At 44.7% G+C, this 17,802-nt stretch overlaps 1 protein-coding gene across 1 annotated transcript in view; it reads left to right on the forward strand.

The window, feature by feature from the left end:
• LOC139452325 (hephaestin-like protein) overlaps window positions 1-17,596 on the forward strand; it is a 32,577-nt gene extending 14,981 nt beyond the window's left edge. Inside the window, exons 3-13 of the mRNA XM_071233760.1 lie at window positions 402-614; window positions 1,652-1,958; window positions 2,818-2,924; window positions 4,391-4,559; window positions 9,026-9,306; window positions 10,071-10,276; window positions 10,668-10,815; window positions 11,124-11,336; window positions 13,071-13,290; window positions 15,116-15,747; window positions 16,473-17,596. Of these exons, the coding sequence (XP_071089861.1) occupies window positions 402-614; window positions 1,652-1,958; window positions 2,818-2,924; window positions 4,391-4,559; window positions 9,026-9,306; window positions 10,071-10,276; window positions 10,668-10,815; window positions 11,124-11,336; window positions 13,071-13,290; window positions 15,116-15,747; window positions 16,473-16,801 (2,825 nt within the window). The 3' untranslated portion in view covers window positions 16,802-17,596. The remainder of the gene's footprint in view (window positions 1-401; window positions 615-1,651; window positions 1,959-2,817; window positions 2,925-4,390; window positions 4,560-9,025; window positions 9,307-10,070; window positions 10,277-10,667; window positions 10,816-11,123; window positions 11,337-13,070; window positions 13,291-15,115; window positions 15,748-16,472) is intronic.
• The last annotated feature ends 206 nt before the right edge of the window (window positions 17,597-17,802 follow it).

A 17,802-nucleotide genomic window follows, 5' to 3' on the forward strand; every position in this document is an offset into this window, starting at 1 on the left:
GAATACGTATGAATGTGTGTTTGTGTGAATGTGTTTGTTTGTGTGTGTGTGTGTGTGTTTGTGTGAATGTGTGTGTGTGTGTGTGTGTGTGTGTGTGTGTGTGTGTGTGTGTGTGTGTGTGTGTGTGTGTGTGTGTGTGTGTGTGTGTGTGTGTGTGTGTGTGTGTTGGCTACAACGGTGTCAAAGTGGCACAAGATAGCATTCACTCCGCCAAGCCTTAGAAGCTCGTTTTTTGTTATTTGTTATTATCAATTTATTTGTTTATTATTTACAGTTATTTGTTTCCATTAAAATTACACATTTTCAGAGATAAGCGTAAGTCTAGTATAGCCTGAATAGCTTATATAGCATTTATATAGCATTTCCTATGTAGATGAATGTACCAAGTGTTGAACTTCCAGGTGCACTCTATGCTGATGGAACTCACGACCAAGCCGGTGCGACAGATATTGTTCCTCCCAGACAAAGCCACACCTACAACTGGACCGTGCCTCACGAGTCCAGTCCGGCTGAAGGAGACCCGGACTGTTTGACATGGGTGTACCATTCTCACGTGTCACCGGTTGAAGATATCTCATCGGGGCTGGTTGGATTTCTCCTGACCTGTCGAAATGGTAACAGTTCTTCAATTACATTTGTGCCGTATTCTTAAATAGATGATTTCATTAAAGATGTGCAATTGCATGTTTACACAGCAAATAATAATGCTCAAATATTGCCACAACGCCGACATTGTCCACGACGATGGTGTGTCCAGTTATCGAGATGCAGCACCACCTGGACATTGATTGAAAAATGTAAATTTTAGCCGACCTCAGAAGAGTAATCTTCTCCATAGAAATAGATATTTTTCGAATGTTTCAAAAATTGAAAGCATGACAAGACAAGATGGTCGAAAGATAGAGAATAGTGTAATATTCTGAAAGAAGACTATCATGATAATAAATGCCTCACATGTGAACATATGTAATTTTCTGCAATAATCACTATAAACTGTCTGGAAAGAGGAAGTGTACAACCATGTCTGATGGTAGCCAAAAATGAAACAAACGAGAAATGGTTATTCGACTTTGAAGTATTTGATTCGGGTATCAAAGTTTAGTTTTTGGACCTTAAGTTTTCAGTGTTACGACAACTGTTTTGGGGTAAAAATCTTTCAAGTGTATACTTTGTTTTCCCCTTTATTTTATTACCACAGTATCTAGAATAACATCATATTGTTTCATATTATTATCGGAGACGAGACTGAGGAATACAATGTGAAAACTTTAAGGCTTTTTGAAAATCAATGATCCTAATGTGTGGGCATTTCAATCAGTATCCCTTTAACCGATGATTTACTGATCTGTAAATTTGGCTAGTTTAACAGTCTTTCGGGCTGAAACGATATATTTCACTCGAATGGCAAGCCAAGGTTGGCAGTCTTCGTGGTATCACAGTTCGAGTCCTTGAAATATTTGTTTGTGGGTTCGAATCCCGGTTCGCCCGAAAAGAATGTTTCTAGTTCTATCAGTTTGTGGCTTTCACCAAAGTGGTCAACGCCGAAGACCTGCATCGCCGCGGGCTTTCAAGCTGCCAACCCGTGTTATACTGGTAACTTAAATACTCCTTTTAAAGCGAATTAGACACAATTGCAACTCATTCACTACAGGCACTCTGGAGAGATGGGAAAAGACGCGCCTTTACGCCGTTTTCGTCAGCGTCTTTGATGAGAATCTCAGCTGGTACCTCGACGATAATATCAAGTCTTACACCACCGGGATCGTTGATAAAGACGACGAGGACTTTCAGGAGAGCAACAAGATGCACGCCATCAATGGTTACGTGTACGGCCACCTACCGGGACTCTCTGCCTGTGAAGGGGAGACAATTCACTGGCATATGGCATCATTGGGGACTGAAACAGATGTCCACGCTCTCGCCGTCAGCGGACATTCTTTTAAATATTTTAACCACAGGTAAGCACCCTATTATACAATAATAACCAAGAGACTGATCAGTTAGGGAAACGGTTGGATTGCTCTATAGACACCACTGCCCCCCAGAAAGAGGTTTCATGACGAGTCCCTAAATGATTTTTATTTTGATTATTTGAAATGCATCATTTTTTTCATGACCACCCTCATAAGTTGAGACCAATTCTTGTGACCCTTCTGTTTCGCTGCGTCACCCCACCCCCACACAACCCCACTCCCTACAATTAGTGACCAGGCCCTTATGTCACAGTAAGTCAACATTAAGGTAGAATGGTCAGTTTCAGTGAATTATAAAATAAATAAAAGTGTTTAACTAGAAGTAGCAGCAGCAGCAGTAGTAGTAATAGTAGTAGTAATAGTAGTAGTAGAAGCAGTAGCAGGAGCAGTAGTAGTAGTAGTATCAGTAGTGACAGTAGTAGCAGTAGCAGCAGTAGTTGCAGTAGCAGTAGTAGTAGTAGAAGCAGTAGCAGTACTAGTAGCATCAGTAGTAGCAGTAGTTGCAGCAGCAGCAGTAGTTGTAGTCGTAGCAGTAGTAGTAGCATCAGTAGTGGCAGTAGTAGTATTAGTAGCAGCAGCAGTTGCAGCAGCAGCATCAGTAGAAGTAAGAGTAGTAGCATCAGTAGTGGCAGTGGTAGCAGCAGTAGCTGCAGCAGCAGCAGCAGTAGTAGTACTAGTAGAAGAAGTAGCAGCAGTAGTAGTAGTAGCAGTAGTAGTAGCAGCAGCAATAGTAGAAGTAGCAGGAGTAACAATAGTATTAGCAGCAGCAGCAGTAGTTCTTTTAACGTATCCTCCTCTAGATATAGAAACACGTGATCACTCTTTCTAATTATCTTTTTTCCAGGCAAGACTCGATTCGTCTGACGGTTGCGCAGTTTGTGACGGCCGAGATGACCGCGTTGACTCGAGGGAAGTGGTTAATGAGGTGCCAAGTCAACGATCATATCAGCGGTACGTGTTTCAGGAAGAGGTCACAGTTCGGGTGCCTCTTGGCTTCACCGTCAGGGTCAACAAAGGATGTCGCATGCAATTACAAATCAAATTACAATCCACAAATTCAGACACAAAATACGTTTGAGCACCCATGCAGATATATCAGTCGTGTCAGGGAGCCCAGGGAATATGAACTGGTTACATCTCAACGACCTCTGGAACATCTGTGCTTGCTATGGCCCCAGACCTCGTTACTGAACACGATGTATACTGCACATGTTTTAAATTCGAAACATGTTTTAGCGTGTTTAAATTCTGAACATGTTTAGATAATGGTGTTGTTGTGTTTAGTCGGTGTTAAGGCTGTGAGACGCTGGCTCATTTCATGTGCTTAGACATAAATGCGTTTACTCAGAATACACCAAATGTGTATTCTGTTTAGTATTTAAACACATCCCTAATCATGTTGAGATCTAAACATATCATACAGTGAAGTACAGACCGCGGAGCAGAACAACAAACACTCAACAGAGAATCTCACCCGCGTGTCTTTTGACACAGATATAATCAGCCTCGTCAATATAAAAATGTGGTTTCCATTACCTCGAGACCGTCTCCGTGGTCTAGTGGTAGAGCGTCCATCCGGAGAGCGGAAGGCCGCGTCATACCAAAAGTCGTTAAAAGATGGTACTTGACGTTACCCTGTCTGGCCCTCGGTATTAAGGGTCTAGAACAAGGACTGGTCGGCTCGGAGTCAGTATAATGTGTCTGAGTGGGGTATTCATGTCAAAATGGTATCTCAGTGGGCGAACACTATAAATCGGATTAGTATAAGCAGCCACACACACATGTACATGCACGTCGCTATATAAGTGCAATAATCTTGGACGCGACGTTATAACCCATTTCACCTCACCTCCACTACCTCGAATTGTTTAGATGTAAATACTATCAGAAGATTAGAGGGGGAGAGTATCATTTATCATTTATCATATCTTTATCATCCGAAATAGTTCTAACAGCTTTTTCAGTTTGTAATCACTAATAACCAGTGTCTTGATTGTAAAAAGGTACAGTTGACAGTATCAGTGGCAGATGGATTAGTGATGTCTTTTGATTCAACGTCATGTTATGCAACTTCATTATAGCGATAGCCCCAAGGAGATGTAGCTTCATTTCACCCAAAGATGTTTCCTTTAAAATCCAGCTTTGTACAGCTAAGACACAATCCCTTCTGTGTACAATAGATCAAATAGACAAAACATAAATAGACAAAACAGGACAGTCTATTCCATGATGCATCAACAATACTACTGAAAAACCGGGTGATATGAAAATGAAATAAGAAAAAAATACTTCGAAATGAACGTTAATATCAACAGTCGAGGAAGAGCATTGTGTTATATATGTCAAATAAGACGCGAAAAGAAACACGGGCAGAACTAATGATAGTGTTTAGTTTTATATGGATAACGATATTTCAGCTGGAATGGAAGCCTTCCTGACAGTCGACAACTGTAACGCTTTCCCACGTGTTGACATCCGTGTTGACAACATACGACGTTACTACATCGCTGCCGAGGAAGAGATGTGGGACTACGCCCCGTCCGGCAGGAATAAATATGACGGCGGCGACCTGACAGAGGAGGGGAGGTAACTCTATGTTTTGTATTGATAGATGTGATGTAAATTCATTCGCTTCTAATTCAACAATGCTCCACCACCACCATCACCATCACTACCACCATCACAACCACCATCACAACCACCATCACAACCACCGTCACAACCACCATCACAACCACCATCACCACCACCATCACAACCACCATCACCACCACCATCACCTACACCATCACAACCACCATCACCACCACCATCACCTACACCATCACAACCACCATCACCACCACCATCACAACCACCATCACCTACACCATCACAACCACCATCACAACCACCATCACCTACACCATCACCATCACCATCACCACCACCATCACCTACACCATCACAACCACCATCACCACCACCATCACAACCACCATCACCTACACCATCACAACCACCATCACAACCACCATCACAACCACCACCACCACCATCACCATCACCATCACAACCACCATCACAGCCACCATCACCACCACCATCACTACCACCACCATCACCATCACCATCACCACCACCATCACCACCACTTTCACAACCACCACCATCACTACCACCATCACGACCACCTTCACCACCACCATCACCACCATCACCACCACCACCACCATCATCACCACCACCATCACCGCCACCACCACCACCATCATCACCACCACCATCACCACCACTTTCACAACCACCACCATCTCCATCACCACCACCACCACCACCATCACCACCACCATCACCATCACCACAACCACCATCACCACCACTTTCAAAACCACCACCATCACTACCACCACCACCATCACCATCACCATCACCATCACTACCACCACCATCACAACCAACATCACAAACACCATCACAACCACCATCACAACCACCATCACTACCACCACCATCACCATCACCATCACCACCACCACTTTCACAACCACCACCATCACCACCATCACCACCACCACCACCATCATCACCACCACCATCACCGCCACCACCACCACCATCATCACCACCACCATCACCACCACTTTCACAACCACCACCATCTCCATCACCACCACCACCACCACCATCACCACCACCATCACCACCACCATCACCACCACCACCACCATCATCACCACCACCATCACCGCCACCATCACTACCACCATCACCACCACCATCAACACCACTTTCACAACCACCACCATCACCATTACCATCACCACCACCATCACCACCACCATCACCACCACCATCACCACCACCACCACCATCATCACCACCACCATCACCGCCACCATCACTACCACCATCACCACCACCATCAACACCACTTTCACAACCACCACCATCACCACCACCACCACCACCATCATCACCATCATCACCATCACCATCACCATCACCATCACCATCACCACCACCACCATCACCACCACCATCACCATCACCATCACCATCACCACCATCACCATCACCACCACTTTCACAACCACCACCATCACCACCACCATCCCCACCATCATCACCACCACTTTCACAACCACCTCCATCACCATCACCACCATCATCATCCCCACCATCACCACCACCATCACCACCACAATCACCACCATCACCACCACCACCATGATCACCATCACCATCACCATCACCACCATCACCATCAAAATCACCACCATCACCACCACCATCACCACCATCACCACCATCACTACCACCATCACCACCATCATCACCATCACCACCACAATCATCACCATCACCACCATCATCACCATCACAACCACCCCATCAACACCACTTTCACAACCACCATCACTACCATCATCACCATCATCACCATCACCACCACAATCATCACCATCACCACCATCATCACCATCACCACCACCACCATCACCGCCACCATCACTACCACCATCACCACCACCATCAACACCACTTTCACAACCACCACCATCACCACCACCACCACCACCATCATCACCATCATCACCATCACCATCACCATCACCACCACCACCATCACCACCACCATCACCATCACCATCACCATCACCACCATCACCATCACCACCACTTTCACAACCACCACCATCACCACCACCATCCCCACCATCATCACCACCACTTTCACAACCACCTCCATCACCATCACCACCATCATCATCCCCACCATCACCACCACCATCACCACCACAATCACCACCATCACCAATACCACCATGATCACCATCACCATCACCATCACCATCACCATCACCACCATCACCATCACAATCACCACCATCACCACCACCATCACCACCATCACCACCATCACTACCACCATCACCACCATCATCATCATCACCACCACAATCATCACCATCACCACCATCATCACCATCACAACCACCCCATCAACACCACTTTCACAACCACCATCACTACCATCATCACCATCATCACCATCACCACCACAATCATCACCATCACCACCATCATCACCATCACCACCACCCCATCAACACCACTTTCACAACCACCATCACCACCATCATCACCATCATCACCATCATCATCATCACCACCATCCCCACCATCACCACCACCCCATCAACACCACTTTCACAACCACCATCACTACCACCATCACCATCATCACCATCACCACCATCATCACCATCATCACCATCATCACCATCACCACCATCATCACCATCACCACCATCACAAACACCCCCACCACCCCCACCATCATCACCATCATCACCACCATCACGATCACCACCATCACCATCACCATCACCATCACACCACCATCACCACCACCACCACCACCACTACCACCATCACCACCACCATCAACACCACTTTCACAACCACCACCATCACCACCATCACCACCACCACCACCATTACCACCATCATCATCACCACCAACACCAACACCACCACCATCATCACCATCACCACCGCCATCACCGCCATCACCATCACCACCATCACCACCACCATCACCATCACTACCACCATCACCACCACCATCAACACCACTTGCACAACCACCACCACCATTACCACCATCATCATCACCACCAACACCAACACCACCACCATCATCACCATCACCACCGCCATCACCGCCATCACCATCACCACCATCACCACCATCATCACCATCATCACCATCATCACCATCACAACCACCACCACCACCACCACCATCATCATCACCATCATCACCACCATCACCATCACCACCATCATCATCACCACCACCACCATCACCACAATCACCATCACCATCACCACCACCATCATCACCATCACCACCACCATCACCACACGCACCACCACCATCACCACCAACATCACCACCACCATCACCACAGGCACCACCACCATCACCACCATCACCACCATCACCACCATCACCATCACCACCACCACCACCATCACCACCATCATCACCATCACCACCACCATCACCACCATCATCACCATCACCACCACCACCACCACCATCACCATCACCACCACCATCACCATCACTACCACCATCACCACCACCATCAACACCACTTGCACAACCACCAGCAGCACCACCACCACCACCATCACCACCATCATCACCACCAGCAGCACCACCACCATCACCATCACCACCATCATCACCACCACCATCACAACCACCATCACCGCCACCATCACCACCATCACCATCACCAGCACCATCACCACCACCATCACCATCACTACCACCATCACCACCACCACCACCACCACCACCACCACCATCACCACCATCATCACCATCACCACCACCACCACCATCACCACCATCACCACCACCATCACCACCATCACCATCACCATCACCACCATCATCACCACCACCATCACAACCACCATCACCGCCACCATCACAACCACCATCACATCCACCATCACAACCACCACCACCACTGCCACTATCATCGATCGGCCCTGCTAGCACGCGCATACCTTCCGTCCCCCAATCTCTCTTCTAATTTAAAAATCAGATCTATCATATTAGGGAAATCAAATGTTCTATGTGAGGTAATTCCTTAAGTTGTCACCACCACCACCACCACCACAACCAACAACAATAATTTTACTCTGAAAATGTACGGGATCTCCATCTCAGGTAAAAAAGGGGCGGTCGGGTAGCCCAGCGGTTTCGGTCGTCATGCCGAAGACCCTGGTTCGATTCCCGACATGGGTTCAATGTGTAACGCCCATTTCTGGTGTCCCCCGCTGTTATATTGCTGGAATATTGCTAAAAGCGACGTAAAACCATACATACTCTCTCACTCAGGTACAAAACCAACTATACATAGTCGTAGCTGTCGTATTGCGAATCAAGTTATCTTGTGAAGATTGGAGTTAAGTCTAGATGGAAATTTTGAATTACCTCCTGAATAACGTACAGTCGTTTTCCATGTCATCTTTTCCTTTTGCAGTGATTCAGAAGTATTCTTCAAGAAGGACTCCTCGCATATTGGCGGCGTTTACAAGAAAGCACTGTTCAAGGAGTACACCGACTGCATGTTTAACCAGGAAAAGACTCGTGACGCCATTGAGGCGCACCTGGGTTTCTTGGGCCCTGTGATCCGGGCCGAGGTCGGCGACCTGGTCAAGGTCGTTTTCTACAACAAAGCCTCTCGCGCCTACTCCATCCATCCCCACGGCGTGCAACACAGCAAACTGAGTGAAGGCTCCCTCTACAACGACGGCATCTACGGTAACATCAGTACCAGTCGTAGTCTTCATCATACTGGCACTTACTTGGTTCGCTTCTCGACTCTTTTGCACATTGTCCGGGTTCGAATCCTTAACCCATATAAATATCTACAGCTAAATTGCAAGCTAATGGCCACTATGGCTGACATATTTCCCCGAAATTGAGTTATTGAAAGGTTTGATAAAATAGTTCAATAAAAGAACCTTTGAGCGAAGAGTGAGTGAGTGAGTATGGTTTTACGCCGCTTTTAGCAATATTCAAGCAATATTACGGCGGGGGACACCAGAAATGGGCTTCAAACATTGTACCCATGTCGGGATTCGAACCCGGGTCTTCGGTATGACGAGCGAACGCTTTATCCACTTGGCTACCCGCCCGCCCCGCGAGAGCGAAGAAGGGATGAACACGTTATGAGGGTGCGGGAAGGGTCGAGGTAGTGTGTGTTTGGTTTGAGAATGGGATTATTTAATAAAATATTTACTCCAGGGTCGGGAAGAGAGACTAAATGGCACGGTGACCCCCATGAAGCTATCGATAAATATTTCGAGGCGTAAAACAACATTCTCTCACTCATCACACTGTTACTCCCCTTTTTACTTGTCAACTTGTTCTATAATAATATAAATGACAGTTTCGTCATGAAATTACTCGGAAATTTCAGTTGAAAGCTCCACTCCCCGCACTGCAGTTCTGAGGATAAAAGAAATTAAAGATAAATTATATGACACATACTCCCCTATTCACCGACTTTGAATCTCCGACAGGGAAGTACGATGATTATGTGTTACCCAAGAGAATCCGCACCTATTACTGGACAATACCGGAAGAGATGGGACCCACCCCGGAAGACCCGCCATGTTTGACTCGAATATACACTTCCGGCGTTGACGTAATTAAAGACTCCTACAGCGGCTTGGTCGGCCCAATGCTGATATGCAGAAAAGGGTCTTTGGATGAAAGTGGGAATCAGGTATGCGTCAAGGACATGAACAAATTCATATTCACAATCGTCTCCTATGGACGAGACTCATTTCGACATTTCGAACCATGCAAAAGTGAAAGACAGAAAGTTGGTTTAACGCGGGTCTGGAAAGTATTGCTGCTGTTTCACTGTGTTTCATGCTTAAAGTGGGAGAAAAGACGAAAGTATCGACATCAGAGCGCAATATGGATTCGAACCCTCCAAGTACATGTACGTATCATGATCTGGCTAAGGGAAGGATGCTCGTACGCATCCGTCCCTCTGTGGCACCGACAAACAGGAAGACCCATACACAAACACTATATGTCAGCGTCTTCATCCTTAGGAATTTTGAAGTAATGAATGCAACTCGATTTCAATGCATCATATTCTATTCCAGATCAATGTGACAAAGGATTTCTTTCTGATGTTTTCTGTGAGCGACGAGAACAAGTCGTGGTATTTGGAAGAGAGTATGAACATTAGCGCCGTCAACCCTTCCACGGACAGAGATGGGGATGAGTTCATAGAATCCAACCTGATGCACGGTAAATGGAGATATATATCTCTCGCTCGAATACAAAATGCTTAATCGTTTCATTTGTTGACTTTAAATGAATGCCCTCACTCGGATTGGGAGAATATGCTGAGAACGTAAAAAGAAGTCTTTTCGTTAACATCACAAACGAATTTAATATGAAGCAAATTTAAATTGTTAAAAAAAAGCTTCATGAGAAAGCTGTTGTCTTCAATAGTGCCACGCGTGATTGATAACATGGAAACGTTGCGCATTTAATCATAAACATTTCGTTTCGATAATATATTTGCAATTCTTTCTTTTGTATTTTTTCTCAAGGAATAAATGGGCGCTTATACGGCAATCTGGACGGCCTTGACATGTGTGCTGGTGGCATGGTCCGATGGCACGTGTTTAGCGTGGGGACAGAGGTTGACCTTCACACTTTGACCTTCAACGGTGACAATTTCATGAATGGCAGAAACCAGAAGTCGGCGTCCGATGTACTTCCGGGATCCATGAAGACTCTCAACATGATCCCAAGACACCCAGGTATGTACTTCAAGTAGCATGAAGATTCTCATCATGATCTCCAGATATGCAGGTATGTACTTCCGGTAGCCATGAAGACTCTCAACATGACCTCCAGACACCCCTTTATGTACTTCCGGGATCAATGAAGACTCTCAACATGATCCTAAGACACCCAGGTATGTACTTCCGGTATCCATGAAGACTCTCCACATGACATCCAGATATCCATGTATGTACTTCAGGGATCTATGAAGACTCTCAACATGACCTCCAGACACCCAGGTATGTACTTCCGGTAGCCATGAACAATCTCATTTTCTCCCCAGACACCCAGGTATGTACTTCTGGTAGGCGTTAAGACTCTCAACATGATCTCGAGACGCCCAGGTATGTACTTCTGGTAGGCATGGACACTATCAAAATGATCAACAGACACCCAAGTATATACTTCAAGGAAACATGAAGACTCTCAGCATGATTCCAAGACACCCAGGTATGTACTTCCGGGATCCATGAAGACTCTCAACATGACCTTCAGACGCCCATGTATGTACTTCCGGGATCCATGAAGACTCTCAACATGATCCCAAGACACCCTGATATGTACTTCCAGGAACCATGAAGACTCTCAAAATGATCCCAAGACACCCAGGTATTTACTTCCGGGATCCATGAAGACTCTCAACATGACCTCCAGACGCCGAGGTATGTACTTCCGGGATCCATGAAGACTCTCAACATGATCTCGAGACGCCCATGTATGTACTTCCGGGATCCATGAAGACTCTCAGCATGATTCCAAGACACCCAGGTATGTACTTCTGGGATCCATGAAGACTCTCAGCATGATTCCAAGACACCCAGGTATGTACTTCTGGGATCCATGAAGACTCTCAACATGATCCCAAGACACCCAGGTATGTACTTCCGGGATCCATGCAGACTCTCAACATGACCTCCAGACACCCAGGTATGTACTTCCGGTAGCCATAGAAGCTTTCAACATGATCTCCAGACGCCCAGGTATGTACTTCCGGTAGGCATGAAGACTCTCAAAATGATCAACAGACGCCCAGGTATGTACTTCCTGTAGGCATGAAGACTCTCAAAATGATCAACAGACACCCAGGTGTGTACTTCCAGGAACCATAAAGACTCTCAACATGACCTCCAGAAACCTAAGTATGTACTTCCGGGATCCATGAGACTCTCATCATGACCTCCAGACATCCAGGTATGTACTTACGGGATCCATGAAGACTCTCAACATGACCTCCAGACACCCAAGTTTGTACTTCCGGGATCCATGAGACTCTCATCATGACCTCCAGACATCCAGGTATGTACTTATGGGATCCATGACTACTTTCAACATGATGCCTAGGCTGTCAGATACCTAACATCTTTGCCAAACATTTAGTATTATTTGAGTGACTTGATAAGTTTTCGGTCACAGATTTAAAACAAACAATGTTTATGTGAAAGGCGAACACTCATTATGAGGAGGCGAACACTCATTATTTTTCACACTACATTGCCTTTCATGAGATTTTGTCATGCAAACAATTGTGTTTTTGTGGGGGCAAAACCTGAGTAAAAGTAATATCTTGAAAAAAATATTAATAAACTATCCTAGTATCCCAGAACACACAGAATAATAAAAGAGAATGCTGATCTTAAAGTTAAAATGCTTTTGGGGAAATACGGGTGCAAAAGCTCACAGCTTGATAATCTACTGCGCTCTTTTTTCAGGTTCGTGGGGCCTGGTTTGTCGGACGAACGACCACTACACCGCGGGCACCAAGGCTATTTACAATGTTATGCGCTGTGGGGATGCTGCTGATCCACATACGTCACTTCCGCTGGGTGGACAAGTTGTCCGGAAGTTCATACAAGTAATGGAGATACCGTGGGATTACATTCCCGAAGGAAAGGACTTAATTCAGAACGAACCTTTTACAAAGGAAGGAAGGTAAATAAAGTTAGAGATGGTCTGATATTTATTATATTTTGAACTTTAATCCTGATGAAAACGTCCAGGACACGTGAAGTGTCTGCACATTATTCCAAACGGAGGCTTCTATGAAGCAACACTCGTTTGATCAATGACGCCGTTCTATTTCACATGACGTCATTGAACTATGAAACATGTCATTAATTCACAAACAGATCTAAGTAGTTCGCTGCTAAGTTTAGGATAGAGGATATTTTGCTCGCTATGTCTATTATAAACATGTTTATGAAAAAATGGGTAGGTTCCTCGATAGGATAAACAAAAGAGGATAGAGATGCAAATATCAAAGATCAAGTAGGTCTACTTTCAAAGTTTATAAACAAACATTGCAACAGTTTGTCATTCGGCGATCGAGTCAGAAATAACCTTTTGGGAATTTGGTGAAACTACTTGGATGATTGGTATCATTTAATTTATCAAAACAATTGTCTGATATACTGAAAATCAGTGTCTAACTGTGACGTACCTTGGGCAACTCTGGAGATATAAACTGCGAAACAATTTTGCGAGAACACAAGGCACGCGGGAACAGTTTCCATATCTGTACATGTAACCTCTGCGACTCGGAACCTTTTCAACAAATTACAACATTTGGGCCGACATTTGTCCGAATTGTTACCTTGTTTCGTCACTGTGTGTACATCTGGCTGCACTTCGAAACGTTATAACAGGACAGGTGTTTATTCCTAATACAGGACATTTACCATCCCAAAACACACTCGCGTGATAACCTCTATTTGTTTCTTCAAGGCCTGACCAATAAGTGAAAATGTCTTCCGTTCAGGTGAAAATATAAAATAATCATGTTATTTGACAAGAAACGACAAATTTTCGTTTTTTATGCATTTTCTTACGTACACTGATCTCGAGTCTCTCACTCAGAAACAAATGGCGTCATTGAAGCAGACTGACAGAGTGAGTGAGTGAGTATGGTTTTACGCCGCGTTTTGCAATATTCCAGCAATATCACGGCTGGGGACACCAGAAATGGGCTTCACACATTGTACCCATGTCGGGAATCGAACCCGGGTCTTCGGCGTGACAAGCGAACGCTTAAACCACTGGGCTACCCGACCGCCCCCAGACTGACAGAAGATCCGGCATTAAGTTGTATTACAAATGCTATCAGTCGCTAGTTACTCTGCTGATTTCATCGTCAGACAATGTTCACTATTTTTCACTGTTTTGACCTCCCAATCCCCAATTAAGTCACACACCTGTTTGACAATAATTGTGAAGGTGATATAGTTATGAATTCTTCATCCGAATACTATTCGTTTAGAAGCATAACTAACGAGAAACCGGAAGTATTACACTTAAAGAAAGTATTACACTTAATACTGACATCGTATATCCTTCGTAAAGAGTATCCTGCTTTGGTCCAATATACACGATTCAAAGTGCAATGATATTTATAGCTTATGCGAAGCGTGCCCAAAAATACATTTGTCCTAACATCGGGGTTAACTATTACATCAGAGCAACAAAATAGGCGAAAATAGAAATGCTCGAAAAAGTAAAAAGTAAAAGCCATTTTTTACCCTTAAGGTAAACCTCTGTTTCTTAAAAACGTCTTTAGTTGTATTGCGCATATGGTTATCTGCTCAATAAGCTAAAACACATAGCTGGACATAGCGCAAAAACAACCTCTATCTCTTGGCGATTTCCTTGGAGGTAAATGACATAGACCAAATGCTGTCATTTGACATTTGAGTGACCGAGTATGGTTTTACGCCGCTTTTAGCAATGTTCCTCATTTGACATTTGAACGCATTTATTGCAGCCATGGTGCAACGTTCGTAAGCGAGAGCGACACAACAATAGGTGGCACATACATCAAGGCCCAGTATCAGGAGTACACGGATGACACTTTCAGCATCCCTGTGATGCGCGCAGTTGACGAGGAATACCTTGGTCTTCTTGGTCCAATCATACGCCTGGAGGTAGGAGACGTACTGGAGATAGTGTTCAAAAACGGCGCCACTAAACAAAACTACACCATCAGAGCGCACGGACTTCACTACAACAGCGACGATGGCAACTTCAGCGCCTCGGATCAGCCAAGTGTTCCACCGATGGGCGTGAGAACGTTTACTTGGAATGTCACGGAATCAGACGGACCTGGGCCGAGTGATCCCGAATGTGTGGCACGTATATACTACTCTGATGTGAATCCTGTGATGGATGTGAACTCCGGTCTTGTTGGGCCTCTCGTTGTTTGCAGGAAAGGAGCTTTAAAACTAGAAAGAGGCAAACGAATCCGGAGGAATGTTGACGCTGACTTTGCCCTTTATTTCTCCGTGATTGATGAAAATCAGAGTTGGTATTTGGATCAGAACATTTTGAATTTCGCGGGGAACGCCTCGGCGGTGAACAAAGATGACGATGGGTTTATTGAAAGCAACCTCATGCATGGTAAGCGTGGACTGAACATTACTTGTAACTGGCGAGTAATTTAGGCGAATGTTGGCTAAACTATGCTTCCATGGCTTTTGATGAGTTTGTTTATTAACACCGCTTTGAACACTGTCAGTATTTCAGTTTTATCAAGGCGTGTCATCTTCACGTGGGAGGAAAGCCCTAAGTTATGCAGATCTCAGACATTGACAACTTTAGTGAAATCATGGGTAGGGTAGTGGTGCTGACAAACCTTGAAACATTATTTGGGAGAACCGGGATTCAAACTACGGTCATAGTTTTCTTTCACATCTAGGGGACACAACTCTGCATAGCGTCTAGGTCACCCGTGCTCCCGGTTTTAACGAGTTTTAAACCATTTTGATGACGTCACGCTATTGTTCGTGCAGTTTAGTCTAAACGTGCATTTTAAACAAGTAAAAATGACGCAACACTGGGTCATTATGTAAAGTTAGAGAAACATTATACTTCAAACATAACATGGTTTAAGTCGGAGAAGTCACACGAATCTGTTGATTCTGGTAATAGAATCAATTCACTCTTGCGGGTCTCTTTGATTCTACTGATTCAGTTTGTCTTGATTTCTCCGTTACGGAATCAATTGTTTACATATACTGAGAAAACGTCGGGTTATCTAGTTGTGGGATAATTTTGAACAAGCTTCTAATAAAAATCATTTATGAATCGATAAGGGAACTAACTTTTCGTGTTCAACGTTTCAGCAATCAACGGCTACCTGTACGGCAACCACCGACCTCCACACATGATGGAGGGTCAGACGGTGGACTGGTACCTCCTGACTCTCGGCACAGAGGTGGACATGCATTCAGTGCATTTCCATGGCAACGACATCACACATTTTGAAGACAGGCCTCATACAAATGACGTCACCCAGCTGTTCCCCAGCGTGTTCGCTTCGGTTCGCATGCACGCGGTGAATGTCGGGAAGTGGCTGTACCACTGCCATGTTCATGATCACATCCACGCCGGAATGATGGGCATGTATGAAGTAGAAAAGGATTTTTGGGGTGCTATTGGAAGTTCGAAATAACAAGCATATATTGGATGGTATGGGAACATATGGAATGACGGAGCGAGGGCGAGGGCGAGGATGCAATGGGAGTTTCGAATAAGCCCCTAGCAACCTATGCTGGAGTTGTTAGATCATGTTGTCAGCTGCAAACTCGGTGAATTGGATATTTGCATGTCACCGTGTCCCGATGGCGTGAATTGATGCTCATACTATTACATCCCTCTAGCTTTTTGTAACAATGTAGGAATCTACATCGAAACGTCGCTGCATACAGTAAATCAGAAGTTGTCATTCATAAAGTTCGTCACGGTACGTTTTATTACATCACTGGATTGTCTGGTCCAGAGTCGATTATGTTCAGGGGCCATACAGCTGGAATATTGATTTCGGCATTAAACAAACATACAAAGCAACATTTGGTGATGTTGGGGAGCCTCTTAAATGCCTTTATTTTTATTGTAATATTTTATTGAAACTATGCCATTTCAACATGAACCAGAAACTCTTTTATTTCTCGGTATAGATATCAACTCGCCTACACTGAAGAGATTCTGACCTGTGATACCTTTATTTTGTAAATGTTTTTTTTTAAGTTGATGACGATGTTAACGATACTGAGGATGGACAAGTCTGGGAGTTTCTAAGAACTATTCATTGTAAACCATGCTGAATGTGTTCGTCGAATAAGGATGTTCCATCATGGATATTTTATTTTTTTAATCCGTACACATGTACTTGTGTGTATCTGTTACCTTGTTATACAGAAATGGTTCTAAACATAGTTTTATCTTTAAATAAAATAATTGTTCAAAATGAATGTTATGTTTCTCTATTCCTATTGTTGTACATGTCTTTGTCAGTTAACACATTGAATAGAATACTGATTAATCAAATAACAGCGCCAAAACTGTTTTCATATTCACGGGAACATATGGTAAAAATAGGGAATTGCATCGGACATTTTTGTTACTGATGCGCCAAAGTTGGAAATGTCCACCACGTGTCTACCAAAAAACTTA

This window comes from Haliotis cracherodii, unplaced genomic scaffold (assembly GCF_022045235.1).
Source record: "Haliotis cracherodii isolate W230 unplaced genomic scaffold, xgHalCrac1.p SCAF_9, whole genome shotgun sequence".
NCBI classification, from domain to species: domain Eukaryota; kingdom Metazoa; phylum Mollusca; class Gastropoda; order Lepetellida; family Haliotidae; genus Haliotis; species Haliotis cracherodii.